Here is a 20,371-nt window from a genome sequence, read left to right on the forward strand (position 1 = left end):
AAGTCGAACATAGCCAAATGAAATATATATATATTTATATATATATATATATATATATAAATTAAAGGAGAAAAATTGTGATAGAAAATTGAGATAATATAAGAATCATCATCAAAAAACGGCGCGTATTTCAAATTTTGCGCGTCTCTCTCTTCCTTCTCTCTCTCTCTCTCTCTCTCTCTCTCTCTCTCTCTCTCTTTTATTTTATATTTTTTTAAAACGTTATATCGCACAGTCGAAATGCTATGATTATATTAGGTCAACAGTTATATTAACCGTCACCTTCCCGGAACTTTGCATTGTCGGGAACAATGATATAAATGCTCGTGTAACGCCAAATCCGTTACTTGCCAAATCCATCAATCATCCTTTCTCTCGCGATATCGTCGTTTCAAACGTCACGACTGCGCGCGTTAACTCTCGACAATCGTGTCCGTAATTGTCGCTCCACTTTTCCGGAACGAAACCGCGATTAGTTTCGGGAAAGTTATCGTTTGTGTACCGTGCCGAAACATTTCTAAGAACGCGAAGCTTGGGTAAAAATTCGCATCCGTCGCGTATATATATTGCATTCAACGCATCAAACTTGAAACTTTTTCAGTCTGTATATCTTTTAGATACCAACTGTTCGTTATATTCATACGTTGGATTTGCCGTTAATTCGTAGGCATATGTTGTTTCCGCAAAAGGGGCGTCGTGGGTTGCGTCGTTTAAAAACGTATGGGCGGATTGCATTCGATGCCAATTTACGCTCTAGCGATCATATGCGACGAAGCATACGATCGCACGGTACATATATGTATCTCATACTGCACCACACATGTGAGTTTTATTAGACGCGCTATTACATTCATGCTGCATTCTGTACGATCGTATCCTGTAGCTCAAAACACACGATACTTTCTATATGTCGAATTTTTCCTCTAACGTTTCCGTATGCGTTTTTCAACGATATAACTAGAGGTATTATTAAAATTTTATGATGTTTTCATTCAACCGTTATTTGCTTTTTATCAACTATATTTATATCATTTGCATTGTATATATACATACGGTTTTGGTATGGAAAAAGTGGCCTCTATAAAAGAAAGCGACGAACAGAAAAGAGGCCATGAAAGTCGTACGGTACAGATATAAGCCTCTTGACCTTTAAGATTTTTTTTTTATCCACAATCGTTTTACATAACCGGTCGATCAGAAGCATATAAATCGTCACACAACACCGTTATTACGAATAACAGTATAGCTCTTCAAGAAGCTTGGAAATGAAAAAATATATAGGATAATAATTGCTGGTTTCCTTCCTTTCACCTGCTTCCTGAGAGTTTTTAAAAAAGGAAGAAGAAAAGGAAACAGTTAATCACACGAATGCGCATTGAGTGTCAGAAATGTTAAATTATCGCCATTTATAATGATATATAGGCAAATATAAAGTTTTGCATGCTATTGTGTATTAAATTAATATGTGATAAAATATATGATAGCGTTATATACTACACTTTTCACACTGGAAATTATATACATGTCTTTTAAATTATTTTAAAAAAAAAAAGGAAGTAATTAAAATTTTAGCAATTTTCTATAAATAATTGATACATTTTTAAAATACTTTTAATATTCAGAACATTTGTTTGACTATCTGAATAAACAATAAACACACATTTGAAAAAAATGATCATATATAATGTAAAGTATTATTATCCGTTTAAAAAAATATTATGTTACTAATGTTAAATTATATTGTTTAGGTATGGTTGAAAGATGGGAAACTTTGGCATCACGAGTCAAGCAGGCGCAAGCGGCTGGTCCTCTTCATCATATGCTGGCTACCATGCGAACAAATATTAAAGTCATACACGATCGACTTCTTAATTATGACATCGTTGTGGAGCCACATTTGCTCGATGATCGTATTAATAGGATCGCTGTAAGTTGTTCTTTTAGCATTATATATATATATTTTTTTAATTTCATATATATGTATATTAGTTTGGGAGTGATTGTTAAGAAAAAAATCATTTATAATTTTTAGATGGAATTGGATTGAGTAGCATATATACAGATATTTGCGTTTTCTTTTAGATGCAATTTGGTTTTATTTTTAATGTGAAACGATATTATAAATAGCTTTTATCAGCAGTAAGCATATTGTACGTTACAGTGCATGCACTGTCGGTAAATATACCAGTAGAGATGTGTATCCTCTTCTGCAGTGGAAGAGATCCTCTATTGCGATTTGATTGATATTGATAGGGCAGAGATCCTATTGATCTCTTCCCTCTTTTTTTCTCTCTCTCCCTCTCTCGTTTTTTATTGTTCTTTATTTATAATGTTTACTTATTTAATGAAACTATTATTTGAAATAGTAAATTAATCGATATTTATCCGAAATAGAGTATATCAATCGATTTAATATAGATTGAGTAAAAACATATCTTCATTAAATGAAAGATCTTAGAAGATTTATATGCATTCGCAACACATACAAAATATCTCAAATCTCTTATGTCAAATTCTTCAAATCACAAAATCGGGATGTTCAACCTTAAAAGATATATTAACGAATTTTGGCATATGAAAAATATTACTAGAGATAATTTGAATTGATGATCTTAGAAATTCGAAAAAAAATTCAGTTTTGAACGTACGCGGCTTATTAACGAATTTCTACAAGTTCTTCGGAAATCGAATCGGAATAAGGGAGCGCGTTATTGGAAATGTCTCCGGTACGCGGCGGGTAAGACAGAAAAGTCAGAAAGCTCAGGCAGAAAGCTCGCGATCGGGGAGGAGGAACAAAATGAAAGCGGGCGAGGGTGGCGGACTGAGGGATGAGCGGAGGAGGCGATGGTGGAGACGGAGAGATAGAGAAAAGAGAGCGGGAGAGAGCAGTCAGGAACCAAGTAGAGGAGGCAGAGGTAGTGGCGTAAAAGCGTAGTCGTGTCGCACGTACGCTCGTCTGACGGCGACGTGCTCGGCATTGCAACTCGCGCGGAGAGCGAACACCGGCGAACCTAGCCAACCCCCTCGGTGGAGTTCCACTCCCCCCGGAGAGTCATCCCCCGATCCTCCCGGCACATCTACCAGCCCTACCGTGGAAGCCCTCCGTGGAAGTTGCCTCTCCTCTCCCTGCCGCACCCCCGCAATATCCTCCGCACCCTCCCCAGCCTCATTGCGAAGACCAAACACATGCTCCCTATCTATCATCAAGATGTATTAGCGTCCAACATTTGCCGGGTGAACTCGTCGCTCTGCTGCATTATGCACGAGATGTGTGTGTAGCTCGCACCGATCTGCGCCGGACCTGAAAGCCGCGTTCTTGTTTTACATGTCTCGTTTACGGTTTCGTGCTTAAGGTCGTCAAAGTCCCCGATAGCATGACAGTTCCTTTCACGCGGTCATAAGACTGGCGTATTCGTTTGCGAAAACTATAGCTTCATCCTATAGAAAATTCCTAGCCAAAGAGAACTGTGTGTCCCGTAGAATACATTAATATTACGCGATTCGCTCACGCTCGAAAATACATACGAGTACCATTGTAGTCGTAGATACGTGCGTGCGTGCGTGCTCGCGCGGGAGGAGGCCGTCAACAAGCTGATTACACATCGTGGATGATTGTCCGTCGCGACGCACGTGGAGAGTTTGGCGATTGGAATGCAGGCCGCGCGGCGCCGAAAAGCACAACTGCGCGAGCGAATACAGATTGACGTCCGCGCGAGACAGGATTGAACGTTTCGTTATGTATTATGCATCGCTAAGCGGCACACTATTGGGACTGTACGTGTGTGCATTCCGCGGCACGTACATTCGACGCGATTCGATCAAGGCTCGTCACCTGCTGATTATGCTATTGCATCATATCCGGACAAACATTTACCGTTACAGCTCGCTTGTCGGCGGAGCTTTACGCTTTATTCGCGTAAATCAACTTTATGCGATAATTTTGCGAAAGTTTCAGATATGAAGAATCGATGAGATTAATATCAGAATAAATTGCAGAATTAATACAATCTCTCAGTCGGATTAAATGAAAAATTAAGATTATATGTATGACAGTGCTTTATCATATCTAAATTTAATGTTTACCGCGATAGACCTTAACATTTTTTTTAAATTGAATCTCTTTCTTTTTATCTTTCTTCTAGCATTTATTTTTGCAAGGTTGAGTTCTTATGTATCATAGCGAAAGGAAACGTGCGGAATGCGATACTACGAGGGGACTACGTGGCACAATTAAAATACTGGCAGTGGATCTCCGTTCCACTTAGTACCGCGGAATTACGAGACGTAAAAAGCTAATTCTCTACTTTTACGGGGTACGTACTCGATGGTATGACCGGGACGGGGGGGCGGCCTCATAGGCATGCAGGTCTCGAACGCGCAGAGCGACCGCTCTGTATACCGAATTCGAATCAATTGATTGGCTGTTGATTGGAAATTGAATTAGATCGGAATGTGCGTGTCTGCGTTGCGAGGGCCTCGGCGGACGAGCAAGGGTAGAATGGTGGTGGCTGCCGCTGGTTATGCGTCGTTGATGCTGATGGCGGCGGCGACGAAGAGAAGTATAGCAGCAGCAGCAGCAGGGTGGTTACGAAAAGAGGGGAGAAGCGGCGCGGTCGCTTCTGCCTTTGCTATGCGTTCGGAATATCAATGACAACCACTTTTCGCCGGACAGCGGAGCAAATCCACGCCGCGCACTTCGCAAAACCACCCGCGTTGGGGACCGCTCTCCTTTTCATCGCGCGATTTGTCCCGCTTGACGATGCAAACAAAACCAGACGACTAACTGCCAGCTGCTTATGATGACGAGGATGGGGAAGCGTCGTATATTTTTATTAAAATTTTCGATTTTAAGAAAAAAAAATAATGCACCTCGATTGAGTTCGGTTGTTCGGGATATCGAGCTGCTATCTAAAATACTGCAAACGAGTATTTATCAGCGACAGCGCATAGTTAAATATAAGGGTTGTAGGAACACGCGTACGATGCAGTAACCACGTCACGTTGTCACATCCCCGTCGTCCTACCGCGGGACGCGCTACCCGACGAGGACCGCATAAATAAACCCAGGTTTACGACGGCGACGTAGGGCGACGTAAGAGAACGAAAACGAGAGCCCCGCGTTTCTCTTCTCTTCCCGTTCCATTTCTCTCGCTCATCGCGTGACGAGGAGGAGACCTTAGGGAAGCTCGTAAAGCTCGTCCTTGCGGTCATCTCGCGCGTCTTATATCCTCTGCCTCGTCTCTTCCGTTCTTTAAAAGTAATTTCCTTCTCTTCTATCGGAGGACCAACGAACGGTGTTTGCTATATCGACGCGCTACATCTTCGTCGATCCTGCGTCTATCAAGCACGAAATGCTGACTCTTTTATACGTTTCCGTATCAAAAATCAATTTAGGAGACACGAGAATAAATAAACTACGGAATGTTATCGATCGGCATACATATCAAGAAAGTATTTCGATGTTTCGATGTATACGGTACATAAAAAAAAATATCTCACTTAGATCTACCACGTGTATTTTGTGTGTTCTTAGCAGGAGTTCTTAGTCCGTGGCCACTTTATACATCACCTTCACCCTCGAGCGACCCCTGCGCGTTTGCCCCTGCACCGCGCGGGTAATTCGTTTGAGTTAGGCGAGCCAGCCAGCTACTAAAAATGTATATTTTATGTTTGCAGGCCGACATAGCTGTTCTGAATGACCGCAAGACTGCGATGCTCGCGTTGAATGTCTCCACGCATCGACTGATCACTGATCTCGGTGCCTCCGCGCCCTTAATGTGCACAACCCTCAAGGACGGCGTGGCGGATCTTTATAGGATATATGACGAGACCTTTCAAAAGTGAGTGATCAGTTTCGCACATTATACATTACTTGTTTCTTAAATCAACTTTCGAGGATAAAATGAAAGAACTCATATATATATACAATAGTTTGTTCCATAGATCTTCGAATAACCGTCAAAAACACTTTTCGGTACATTTGAAATTGGTTATTAACTGGTTTATTTCAAAACCTATGGAGCGAACTACAAACATTTTGATCTCATTTGAAAGATAATTTAATTCCGAACAAAAAGTTTCGTATAACCATGGGTCGAAAAATGCTTCTTTAAAAAGTTAGCGCCCAAAAACCTCTAAAATCACGGTTATTTTTTACATTTTTACAAATATCAGGGAAAGTATGCGTCTTTTAACAAAAAGTATCGAAACAAAAGTTGTAGAGAATTAAATTATCTTTCAAATGAGATCAAAGTTATTGTAGTTCGTTCCATAGGTTTTCGAATAACCGTCAATAGCCGAAAAAACACTTTTCGGTACATTTGAAATTGGTTATTAACTGAACGGAAAGTTTGTGCCGTTTTTTCGGTCTTCATCTCTTAGTAAAAAACGGAACGAACTTTCCGTCCAACCTGGGTTAGACTGAAACTAGGTTGGATTGAAACTGTAAACTAAAAGTTTATTTTGTTTTATTTTGATTGTTTTTTAAGCGTACAAATGATTAATTAGAAATTAGAAATTTATTTCCGTGAATAAAAGCCTGTTAATATATGACTTGATGTGGATTTTGGGGAAATCACGCTATATTAATACGAGAAACGATATGATAGTTTCCTTGATTAATTTGAAGTATATCTTGACTGCGGAGTTCAACGTTATATCCCGTACAGAATAGTCGGTACTGGATCATCGACTGGCCGTTTGCCGGTCGACGTGTGACGTTAGGCAAATATTTTGAGAGGTAATGAAGCCACTAAAGCAAACAGCGGAAACCGAGAGCGGCATAGGTACCGCCAGTAAGGGCTCTTCTCGTTGGGATTTTGACCCGTGTCGCGGGATTACTAGCTTTAACGGAGATCGCGTTTAATCACGGACCTTTTCTACGTGACGGCTCCGACAGAAAAGCGAACAGATCGAGATTCAAAGGGTCAATGCAATATTCGATTCTCTGCGATATTCTTTTTTGCCTCAACCTTACCGATATTTTATCGGTATGAAATATTAAATATACATCTCTCCTTCTTTATAAATCACTTTTTTTAATTATACATTTCTATTTTAATTCACTCTGAATAATTAATTTTAATTTTTAGAATGTAAATATAAATTTAAGTTACAAATTTTAATTTTTTAAATGTAAGTAATTTTAATTTACAAATTAGAGAGGAAATGATCTCTAAATATTAAAATATTTAATATCGAAATTAATTTAGTCATCAAAAATTTTCTAACAGTCTGCAGTTTTTTTACGTTTATTTATTTACTAAATCATGAACTGTCTTAGAAAATGATACAAACTATATTTTTGCAATGATACTTTTCTTTCAGTAAGCGAAGAATAGTTAGCGCGATCATTACAACCCCCTTTTAATTTCCATATGAGCATTCGAGTCCCCTCTTTGATAGGGGTTTAGGCCATTCAAACGGGTTTACCACTGACCCATTGGGATTTGCAGAGGTCAATCCTATCCCTACGTTTGATATGGAAAGACACTTCTATTCTTGTGGCGGGAGATGATTTCCACAAAGAATAATTATCGAACTTTTTGAGTTATTCGCACAATTAATAAACAATCTATTTGTAAAACCAAAAAAATGCTATACAAAATTTTTATGAATTTAGAAATATCTATATCTGATAAACGTATCAATTTTTCGCCTTTCTGACGGATACGCCAATGCGGGAAAGAGGCACAACCAGCCTTCCTCGATTCATTCGTACATTCACTAGGGACGTTCAGATTGACCTGGAATAAAGTGTTTTTATTTGCCGATAGTGCCGGAGGGAGGGCCTACTAATAATTCGGCGTCTTAATGTTTACGCAATGGCTTTACTCTCTTTCCGTTTTTTATTGTATTGACTTGAATGATTTTTCTGCACAAATTTGCTTCGCGTTCTTTATATTCACCCTTTCGAGAAGTAATGAATAATTCATATGAAATAAACGAAATAAAGAAAAAGAGATTTTTCTTTCTCTCTCTTTCTCAAACTGCTAATATTTTCTAAAATATTATATTGTGTATCTTATATTGATATTTTATATATCTATAGTGTAACGCGAAAAAATTCGCATTCTCAATTCGCATAATCATTATAATAGCTTTTGCAATGCGATGCAGTTTATAAATGTGCGCATCCGCGCTTTTCTTTTCAGATGTAATCAGCAGTTGCGCGCCTTGCAAGACGTACAACAGTTTGGTACATGCTTGGCCGAACTCCAATCCGCTCTACAGAGGGACAAAGAATCTTTGGCGGTCTTGGACGTAGCCGTGCAAGCGGGAGCCACTCCGAGAATCACTTCCTCCGTTAGTTACTACGCCCGACTTCTGTCCGAGAAACAAGACATCAATTCTCAGGTATTGTTCCCAATTAAAAATTAAAAATTAAATCTTTTTTGATTGACCATATTTAATCGAAAAATAATAGTAGAATTTCGTGTATATAATATAGTAATCATTTTCAAAGTTATAAGAATTTGAATTACATTTTCTTTTAATTGGCGCAAATCCTTTTTATCGTATACTTATATTTCTCAATATGACAAGATTAAAGTTAGCAAACTATGAAATCTTTCCCAAATCGTTTGTCAGATATCCCCATCGCGTTCTTGATTTTCAATCGGTTAGATGGCTGTTAGCAATTATTCAAGGTCGGGTGGATGGGGTAACGGTTCCCAGAGGTATCGCTTGTGTGCATAAAACCATTTCCCCGCATAGATTGGGAGAGTCGCGGGTCCCAGGGATGTAACTTACCTAAAGGAAAGCGAGATTATAATGCGGATTGTATATCCCGTATTTCCGATACGTCACGCTAAATCGCTTCGCAAATTGCGTTCCTCGGATTGCGCGGTACAGATTTGCCAGAGATACCGTATCGACCTTCTCCTTCTTTCGATTAGCACATGCGCTATTAAGCAATGGAATCATATCTTGCTCGAATCATATCGAGCTATCCAATTTATTATTCCGATAATGCTTTAAAGTAAGTCATGCAAATCTCTTATTTTTTCTTTCGTTTTATCATTCAAAGATAGTAAGAATATATTTGTACGTCTTTTCGTGTTAAAATCATTCAGAAAGTAAAAATTATACATGCATGAGAGTATATACACATATTGCGTTATATATACACACATATGGCGCGCGTCAAGAGATAAATCTTCGACTAGCCTGAACACGCTCGAGGTTACTCGAAGGAGGAAAGGAAGGGGGCCAGGTCGGAGGGGTACGTTTGACAGATGATACTTGTCGATATCGCGTCTCCGTTAAACGCCATCACATCCCCCTATTTCCACCATATCCGTCTTTAATTTGCATATAAAGTAAATCTCTTGGCAAGCCCGTTTTACGTTGGGTTCTTTGCTTTATGGACGTAAAGGAGAATAGTTGAAGGTGCAGCGTGCGGCGGTAGGTACGCGACCGCGATTTTCGATCGGCCCACTCGTTTACCTTGTCAGGAAGACGTACTGCTCGGTTCTTCGGAGATTCACATATCTGATAGAAGCTATTCGTATAATATCGAATATCGTAATCATAAGCATCGTATGAATGTTTATAATTAAGTATGTAACGTCATTAGTATTACGAGAATTAAATAATAATTTATTACGCAACGGCTTGGATAATATTATTATTAATTACAGTAAAAATTAATTTTTTCGTTGCAAGACAATTATTGATATGAAAGATATTATATATAATATTGCTCTATCTATAAGTCGAGGATATTTTTGACAGCTTGTACCTGACTCTGTTCTTGTCGCCTACGTATCGGTTGTAGGTGCTTCATAACAATTTCCAATTGTCCCCACGCTCATTTCGCCTGTCAAGAAGACGTACGACTCGCGACACAATACTCTCTCACCAATAATAGGAGCCTTTCCTTTCGTCTCGTTTCTTCTCCTTTCCATGTGTATCGCGTCTATATTTTAACGTATTCAAACTCCCGTCAAGGCGGTATAATCCGGAAAGTTCTTAGTCTTGCCGATCTACAGCACTCGAGGGAATAATTTCATGCACTTGACATTACGCTTCTCCTTTTTTCTCTCTCTTTGTCCCTCTCTTCTCCCATCTTTCTCTTACGACAGTCCTCTCGACTATCCCTCTTCCCCCTCCTTCCCCCCTTTCTCCAACCATCCCTGTCTCTGAGAGCCGAAGAAGAGGGAAGGCTACGATAAAGCACTCGACATTACAGTCTTTCTTTTCCTTGTAACGTTACAATTCTTTATTTCCTTGCGCTTTTATCCCCAAGACGGCGGAACGTGATGATAAATTATAAAATTATAAAAATATTTTATAGAAATGTGATTTTTGTACGAATCGCGCGCATATATTTTTTTTCTACATTATCTTGAATCGTCAAAACTAATAGAATCGCGTGACGAGTCCGGGCCGACAGCTACTTTACAAGCCGCAAAAAAATCCATAAGTTTTGATAGGTAGTAAATAAAATATTAGCCGATGTATGTGCGAGCCGCTGCTGTGTAGGAAGCTGGAGGAGATAAGTTTCGGCGCCGGGATACAGCGAGTCCGAGTTGCTGTCGAGGGTGTTGGCCATCTCAGAACCAGCGGCTCCCTAGGGAACTCCGATCGTTAATCGCCCGAACGATTCCCTTTCGCGTCACGTACGGGAATGGCCCGTGGAATCAGCGTAAAAATACAAATTTAATATCAGCCGGTGTGGAGGTGGAACGAGAGGCTGCTGTCCGGTCTGCGCTTGTAGTCCGTGTCGTCACTCAAAATTCTCTTTTGCTACGCGAACAAGTTCATCAATCGCGCACTTTCGATCCTCTGCTGTATAACAGTAGATATACCTATAATAAATATATATACTATTTTAAGAAATATACACTTTCGAATGAGATTTTTTTGCGTTTTTTTTTTTCATTGCTTTAATACATATAATTATATAAATAATTTTGCGGAATTTCACGTTTTTCCTCGTTTTTATCACCTTTCGAGGATCGGGCCGGATTTTACGTTAGCAGATAAATGAGTCGATTTTTTTTTGCAGCTGTACGCACGATGCGAGATATTTTACGTCTTATTGTGCAATATATATGTGTATATATATATATATATATATGTGTATGTGTATGTTTTGCGAATGTAACCGGAAATAAGAAGTTCTTGCAGTTTTCTCGCGCGTGATTGGTCTTTCGGACCGGCGTGGATTCCGTCTCGACTCACTTCGTACCTACTATCTGTTATACGGGAGAGAGAGAGAGAGAGAGAAAGAATATACCGACTTATATATAGGTGAGGTTGAAGGTTGCTACTTGGTATGCGGATCGCGCTTTTCATTACCGGAGGCTCGTTCCCTCCGTCCCTCCACCGTTGCAAACAGCCTAAACCTACCCTTTCTTCCACGCAGCCACCCCTATCTCTCTCTCTTTCTCTCGGCTGTCTGTCTACTATTCGACCGCTACTACTAGCATTCTCGCCAGTATTCGCGCCATGCTGTCGCTCTTTCATAGTACAAACGTATCTGATCCAAGACGCATATTTCTCTTGCGAAAATATATAGTGATGATTTATTCTTTATTCATTTATACGTGAGAATGAGAGAAAGAGAAGAGAGAATCGTGCCGATAAAAAATTTGAACAAGTCTTTGAACCCGTACGTTCCCAACGGTTATCGCGAAAATCGTATGCAAATCTTCCGAAACGTTGGTTGACGTATCGCGATCAATTTAGCATCTAGCGTCTCCGCGTTATTCTCGTCTTTCCACTTTACGCCTTCGTCTTTTTGCCCTCTCCCTCTCCCTTTTCTCTCTGTACTCTATATAATCGTCTTATACGCTTTTCGATGCCCTCCGGTGATGCGCAAGAGTGGATTATACAATATTCGATATCGTGTCCTCTCCCGGATATACCCGCACTTATCAGGACCTCGCGATCCGTCGCACGTTGCCGTTTCATTGTAAAGTCTGCCTGTAAGATTCCTTCTTTAAGCTACTTTCATGATCGATAAATATTGCAATAATTAATTAGAAACTGCACTTTTAATACATTAACTGCATTAAGCATATTATTAATAAAGAGCGAATAATTTTCTTATTATATCACGTGATTTATGTGATATTCGTTGAATAACGATTGTTAACTATCCGCGCTCTGTGATTGTCATGTTTCAGAATGATGCGGTGCTGAATGACGCGACGACGGAGGAGATGCACTGCGTAAAATTTGCCGCTACTTCCGCGAGCAATCTTACGCAGGAGGGCGGATCCCTCTCCGACAGCGGGATCTCCGACGGAAGCGGAAGCGAGCAGGAGCTGAGCAAGCGCGAGCACAGATTAGCGAATCTTCGCAGAATAAGGCGTAACTTAGAGGCACAGCTCGGGCCGGGCAGCAAAGCCCTGGTCGAACTGTGGAAGAGGTACGAGGACGCCGAGAGCGATCTGCGCAATTTGCAAGAGCAGTGCAGGGAGCTCGTTGTACGCACGGCGGCGGCGAACATGGACACGCGTGCCACCAAGCGTACGGCAGCCAACCAGATTCATTATCCTGCGGAGTAAGTACGATTATCGTCGTCGATTTTTCATATTCCGGTGCAGTATTGGACCGTTATAAGAAAAATACTCGGTTGTTTTCGTTTCTAAGAGCCGCAACGGGCTTGTTTACCTTGCAATAATTGTCTCTTAAAGTTTAAACGCTGATAAATATCTGCCAGATATTTAGATAAGGCTCGAGACCGAAAGATCTTTTTTATAATGGTCCAATAACATGCCCCAAAATTGTTTTCATCTTCATCCGAGAGTACAAAGATTACGCGTGAAAACATAAATGGCATTGCCAGTTAAGGATCTAATAATTAATATTGCATTATTTAAGATGACGCTTGTTTGAATGAGACGATGGGATCGAATCGGATAAACGAGCGAATGCTCGCCCAAATTTATTGAAGTATTTGAGAATGAGACTTCGTTCGCGCGGGATTAAGAAACGCCTTCTTCTCGCTCGCATTCCATTTGCATAACGTCGAAATGGGAAGTGAAGAATGAAGGCGACTATTTAGATGTGGGGACGCGCGAGGTCGTTGGTCCATAGCGCTAGACATTAGACGGCTACTCATTTGAATATAAGAACTTTTCCGAGCGAGAGACGACTGTGCATCTCGTCTCTTATGATTATGCACATCTTACATTAAAACATAAAAGAAAATTTAGACGATAAAGTGAATTGCAGTTCTCTTCATAAGCTGCGCCGTTTTCCATAATTTTTTGCATTCTTTCAGACTCCTAACATTCTGCAATATTATTATGCCAGAAAAATACGCGTTATATCATAGCTACCATTAACGTTGATTAAGAAAACGATCATGATTATTACTCGAGTGATTCGAAAGTGAATTAAATAACGCATTGCTACGCCGCGCGAAAACCCAGTAGAGAGCATGGAGTTTTTTTCGCCTCTCTCATTCAACAAATACAATTTTATGCCGTTGTTCGTCGACTCAATTACTTGAGATTCCAATTATCACCGCGAATATCTTATTTAACTTTGTTTTAAAGATGTTTTTATAGCCACCTTCAATCACCGCTCGGTGGTAGCGATGAGGTTTAGTTTTCACGGGCGTGAAGCATCTGCCACGCCGAGTCGTAAAAAAACGGTATAAAAACCCTGCGCCATTTTCCGCAATCGATGATTTTCGCCACGTTTTGTTTCTTCTTTTTCATCTCCCTCCACATCGTAAAGTGTAAACAGTTAGATTTTAACGGCAACGTGATGTTTTAAGCCTTTCGTCTTGCAGTCTGCAAATTAAAGCGCAGATGGAGCGAATATTCGCAGAAAAGTTAAATAATCGTGCATTTATGTGTAATCTTAATGAAGAAGCAGGATAACACTAGCTATATAATTGCAAGCGCAATCTCACAACTTCCAAGTAACGTGCATCTCCAAATTGATTTTCCGGCCAACTTTGCTATTACCGGTTTACTCCTATTATCATGACCCGTGGGACGGCATAAATTAATTTCTCGCAGTTGCGAGCAAACTCGTTCAAGTTTCTCCTCTAAAGTAGTCGACTATACGTCTGACTACCAGATTAACACATTATTCAACGAAACAAGATTTATATCAAAGTGTCATACGTATTAAATAAAATTACGATTCAAGATTGAAATATTCAGAAAAGGAAGACAACAAGTAAGTTATGGTATATGTTATAATATATAAAAAAGCGCGGAGAAATTTCTTATGAGTTATAAATAAAATAATAAAATGATAATAAATAAAATTTAAACTATTACAAAAATAATAATCCAAATAGGACCGCAAGACAATAAAATTCATGAAAGAAAAACGCGACAAGTAAGTTATGATATAAATAAAATAAATGATTAATAATAATCCAAAATAATATAAAAATAATAATTTAAATAAAGACAAGACAACAAATATTTCATTATCACGTACTTTGCGGCGTTGAACATATGAGTCGCTATCGTATCGACCATTCAAATATTTGTTTTCTTGTTTTCCTATTTTCTAGCAAGCGCAAGAAAGCATCTGATCATGATGCCGATATGCCCAAGAGCGACGCGGAATCGGTGTCAATCACGAAGGACTATGCTGACGTTGCTAAGGGCGACAACCCCGATAGCGAGCCTATTCCTCGGAGCTGGGTCTGGCGAATCTTCAAATGTTCAAAGAGCTGCTGTTTCGTCCTTGTCTGCCTGCAAGTCGTCCTGATGTGCGTCGAATACTTTTTGAAGCCGAACTGTTGCGAGACTACGCTATCTACGCTGTTATCCCCGACCTGGTCCCGCGATCCCAAAGGACTGCCGCCCGTGTGAGCAAATATACGGCAGGTATATGCGCGTAATATACGCGTAATCGAAAAAAAAATATCGACACCAAGGATCAATGATTTTTTTGGTGAAAATGGATAATATAATATCCGTTCCGATACACGCGCGGCGTCGTTAATTAGAGCGATTAAGTCTGCGGTGTAAAGTTGTTCGTGATTTTTTTCCGCGAGCGCTATCGACGTATTATTAGATTATTTTAATTCTAAATGTCTGAATTCGGCGACGCATTCGAGAGACGATACATTTGTCAGTATGTGTCATGCTCAACGACTGATTACTCCACTGCCTCGCGTATATTTTTGTTTTTATTCTACTATCGAATTATATACGCGAAATTTTATCGACATAAAAAAATCGTAACTTCTGGTCACAAGTTATGACGTATAAGCTATTAAAAATATTCGATCAAACTACGTAATATAGGAAAACGAAGAGTACATTTCATATTCTGAATACGAATCAATGCTATGTCTATTTTTACGCGTAGAAAAAATGATAGTTTTTTCGCGGTTAAGCAACTGATTAAATTTGCACGAAGATAATGTGGTCACGAATCTCTCGAACGTCATAATTGAAAATATCCAGATATGCTGCTTCTCGAGGATATTTTAGTATCTGTACAAGAATGAGACGACATAAGTTCATGCATACCGGTGCATTTTTTTCCTCATCGTTTTGAATTGCGTGAGTCAGCAGCTTATGTTATTGTTGAAATATAAATATTTATTTATATATGTACATATATACAGATCATATATTATATATATTTTATTCGCTATATATATTATTCTTCGAAGGGAAGATAATATTTAGTTTTCTTGTTGAAGAAGAGATAATATCGATAGCGTAATATGGACTTCATACAGTTTTGAAAGGGAGTTCATTTACATTGAATTTCACCGGGGAATGGTACTTGGATTTCAGATTAAGCTTCCTATTTGTTCCAAACATTCTCCCGCATTACCGCTTCTAATGGTTTTCGTTTGTGACAACGAATTTTAACAAATTTTTTTTATTCGATATATATCACAAAAACTATACGAAATAACTAATACTTTAAAGAGGATGCTATATTAGATACTATTAATCTCGGAAAAATAACCTGTGCATGCAAATTTCTTGTGGGACACATGCATGATAATTGATATGTACTGATTTCAGATAGAAAGTGCCGTATTTAATTATATAGCAACGGAATTTCTATTCCGACAAGCTATTTCTCATGCATTGTGAATAATAAATATTACTTAGCACATTAATAATTTGGATGCATGTGCATATAGTATGTGCAGTTTAGCATCCATTCATCTATTGCATGCGCGTTTATAGCATTCCTGAAATAATTTGCACCTCTCTTCTATTTTATTTTGTTTCATTTTTATATCATGTGAATAATAATATACAATTTACTGATGATATCTTAACGTCATATATACATATAATCGGACGGTTTATATATTTTATTTTGACATGATCGAAAATTTTAGATTGTGATATATTTTAACAGTCATTTTCTCGTATATGAGCTTTTCACGAGAGAAACATATATACGCGTTTAAGATTATAAACGATTCATTAACGTAAAGATTAGCAAGAGCTCGTAATTGTAAAAAAAATTATCGATTTTTTTTTCACGGGTGTGTCTTTGATATTTGAAGGCACCTGGATTACAAATAAAAAGATGTCTGTATGTAAATAGATTTAAAGAGAACGACTTGTATGCTAAGAGGCGAAAAAATTATTTTCCCGCGAAAAGAGAAATAATTTTTACAAGACATTTTTGAAAAGGTATCGAAAGAATTTTTGATATAGAATGATGTGTATGAGGACGTAATTTGTGGAGATCTATTTTATAAAGTCTTTTTGAGAGAAGGAAAATGATGTAAGAACGAATGGTTCGGTTTATACATATATATATATATGCCGAAAGTAGCCATTCTGAACTTATACACATACATACGCGATGCGAAGTAACGAGAAACGCCTTAGGGCCCCAGTTTAATAGCAAATTTACAATTTGCACGATGCTTACTATGTAAGCGTATTACGTAACGATCCCGATCTATGCCTGTGCAGATCTTAAGATCCTCATAAGAGAGGCGATTACCTTCGGTAAGTCCGTCTTGATATTTTGCGGATTATATAGAGATAGAGAGAGCGAACACAATCGATGTGAAATAAAACAATTGCAACTACATAAAGTAATAGTGGATTGATATTGCGCGTGTTTTAAAAAATTTTTTAAATAATATCGTGATAGCAAAAATAATATCGAACGTGTATCTTTTTTTTTTAAGTAGAATTATAAACATTTGCTAAATATCAAATCACTGTTACTTTGCTAGCTAGATATTTTGCGAGTTCTTATTATTATCGACAAAAGAAAGTCTAGCATATCGATTTATATGAACGGTATGTGGTCGCTAACAACTTTTCTTATGTTACGTGAATATCTGTATGGTATGAATATTCGTTGAGCAAAGTTTTATCACGATTGTTTAAGAAATCGAGGTATTCACGATAATTATTATGCTTAGACTTGATTTGATAGAGAGTTGCATTAACTAGAGATATTGTACTATTCAGTATCGATATCTCTTTGACGAGAAATTCACATAATATATATAATAAACCGAGTGTGTTTTTCATATTCTCGAGAGAAAGAGATGCAGTACAAACATCGCATCAATGATATTGCAGAAGTTTTACATACTTTATTTTAAAGTATAACGTGCTCTTTGAGAGACGTATTAGAGAAAGAGAGTTAGGCAGGATAATAAGAACAGCCTTTGTACATATCTCCTGTCGTGTCGTAATAAATCGCAAATAATAGCGATTATCTCGATTAACGAGCGTTAGATGAATCGTGAAATATGCGAGAGAAGTTAGATTCGCGAGAAGAAGAATGAGTTGATCCAAATATTTGTTTTTGTTTTTAACATCGACGCGTGTAAGGTAAATTTACAGGAGAAAATAAGGTTTTTTTTTAATTGTAATGAAAGTGGAGATAGAGTCTTCTTTCGATTATAGTCTTCTAGCTTGACTATCGTCTTCGCTGTAATAGACGTTGATTTTTATCAAGACCGTAATTTAATACAAATACAATTTCGTTAGAACATCGCGAAATTGTATTGAATAAAGTTCTTCTTTCATTCTTAATCACAGTCGAAAGCCTAGTTAGACACTAGCAATTTGCGAGATAGTTCCTGTGGCCTAATTTGTACGGGAATATATCTTAGTTCCGCTATTTCCTACGAATCTTGATTAATAATTCAACGGCGCGAGAGAGTAACTGATTTTTAACGTGAGAGATCGTCTGATTATTTTTTTCAGATTTACAAGACATAGTCCACGTAAAAAGTTACTCTTTTCTTTTAGCAATAAAATCAACTTGCAACGTGCATACGAAGAACGAATAGCTATCGAGGGTAAGGATTTATTGAATAATTATAATTATTCAATAATAAAGTACACATACGTACTTATGAGAGATTTGTCGTAAGAAAGAATGATGATTAGTTGCTCTTTGTTAGAAGAGATTAATGACTGCTTAATGGCATCGAATTTTATAAGATATATTAATATAACAATACAATCGTCCCCCGTTATCACAACGAAATTGCTTGAAAAAAAAAAACAAACAGAGACTCTGACTTGACAAGAATATAAGACTCGATAATCAAGTGTAAGTTTGCACTTTAAAAACATAACGATTTAATATGAAGACTTACACATAACATTTATACGATTGTAGTATTATAAAGTAATTGAATATCGCACATTTTTTTTCTTTTTATCTTTATTAGTTAATTTGATCTTTTTTATGCAATGTGTGTTACTTAAAATGCTATTGCAGTGCCTTTCGTGCAATCTAATTGCTGCAAATTTCTAATGAAAATTAAATAGTATTAGTAGAAAATACTTCTTTTTAGAACAGGGCACAAGAAAATAATAAATATTCAAAGATAAAATTAAAGCGGTTTTGATCGTAACAATAACTGTTTATAATCTGTTAATTTTCGTATCGCGAACGCGACATGATTTTATCTGTCTTATGTACGCGAAAGATAACAATATGTATAAAGTACCTGAAAAATCAAAACGTTACTTATATTATTGTCTGTTCTATGTTATTTTATATGCACGCGGTTGAAGGAATACTCGATAATATTGTAACGATCGTATCACGCTTATCATTGAATACGCAACATCCATTTATATTATATGGGTTATATTAGGTGTACTTTGCATGTGCCTTTTTCATTATTATCAAAGGGAGCCGTATATAGTTATTGCGATGCTCCAGAAAAAAAATAATTAAAGATAAAAAAATATTCAGTTCGATAAGTGCGAACAATGTATTATGATATTCAGTATCTTCGACGATCATCGTTTAACTTACAGAAATCATTGTGATACTGCACGAATTGATAATATATTTTCAAAATATTTTCGTGTTTTATCTGAATTTGTTTAGAAATAATTTTTCACACTAATCAAGAGAAATTATTAGAAACCTTTTTAATAAATTAATTAAAATTAATAAATGATAAAATTTGAGCGGTGCGTATCATAAGTTTTTTCTAAGAAATTAAACGACGGTCTTAAAAACCGCTAAAGTTGGCGATAATATTAGTAATAGTATACTTAATAAAAATAGATGTGTATGTGTGTGTAGCAACGCTTCTAATTGAGACACGAGTGAGACATAATTTTTAATAATCTTCTACTAGAATTAAAAGAACAGGGTATAAAGAAAACATAAAGAGAGTTTAACATAGTATTTAGATATCGTGTTTAAAGCTCAAATAGAAGCGATGAATACAAATTTATTATAAGGAAATAATTATTCATGTTTCGCAAACTATCTCATAATTAGTTTATTAATTTCTTCTTTCGAAGATTTTATTAATTTGCTTTTAATTTCGTGACCAAAATTTCATTGATAATTAACAATTTTACTTTGTTAAAAATTTCATTAAATATTAAAAATATTTTTTAGCAACAAAATTTTCTTGGTTTTAAATAATATATATTCTCCTTATTTCTTCCATGAAGATTTTTTATTTAATATTTTTGACACTTTCAAATATTATTCACGCAAAAGTAAAACGCGTAAATGGCTTTGCAGGATTACTTTGCAATGATCGGAAATTAAACTCATTTTAACTTCAGCATAGACTTCTATTCATATATTCCTCATTTATATAGATCTCGATAAAATCATCATATTGTTCTGCTCAGTTTACCGTGCAATTACTCTTGCGGAGCACTCACCTACTTTCGGATTTCTATTACACTTCTGTTACAATTTATGATATCAACGAATCACTGTACGATTGTAAAGTATTATGCCAAGTATCCTTATTGATAATATACTTCAAGATTTCAAGTATTATACTACACACTTTAGACATCTCGAATAAATTTTGGATTTTTATTCAGAGGTGTTTTTTTTATATTCCATACCCTTAATCCTATGCGAAGATGACGAGGAAGGCTTTTATTACGCATTTATATATAATAAGAAGCGCATTTTGTGCGAATGTTCGAAAATA

General features: G+C 37.2%; 1 protein-coding gene across 1 annotated transcript in view; it reads left to right on the forward strand.

Moving 5' to 3' along the window:
• LOC115238946 overlaps positions 1 to 20,257 on the forward strand; it is a 48,514-nt gene extending 28,257 nt beyond the window's left edge. The window contains exons 18-22 of the mRNA XM_029813177.1: positions 1,749 to 1,927; positions 5,677 to 5,840; positions 8,154 to 8,355; positions 12,135 to 12,514; positions 14,495 to 20,257. Coding sequence (XP_029669037.1) covers positions 1,749 to 1,927; positions 5,677 to 5,840; positions 8,154 to 8,355; positions 12,135 to 12,514; positions 14,495 to 14,798 — 1,229 coding nt within the window. The 3' untranslated portion in view covers positions 14,799 to 20,257. The remainder of the gene's footprint in view (positions 1 to 1,748; positions 1,928 to 5,676; positions 5,841 to 8,153; positions 8,356 to 12,134; positions 12,515 to 14,494) is intronic.
• The last annotated feature ends 114 nt before the right edge of the window (positions 20,258 to 20,371 follow it).

The sequence above is a fragment of the Formica exsecta genome, unplaced genomic scaffold, assembly GCF_003651465.1.
Source record: "Formica exsecta isolate Colony F162 unplaced genomic scaffold, ASM365146v1 scaffold363, whole genome shotgun sequence".
Lineage (NCBI taxonomy): Eukaryota > Metazoa > Arthropoda > Insecta > Hymenoptera > Formicidae > Formica > Formica exsecta.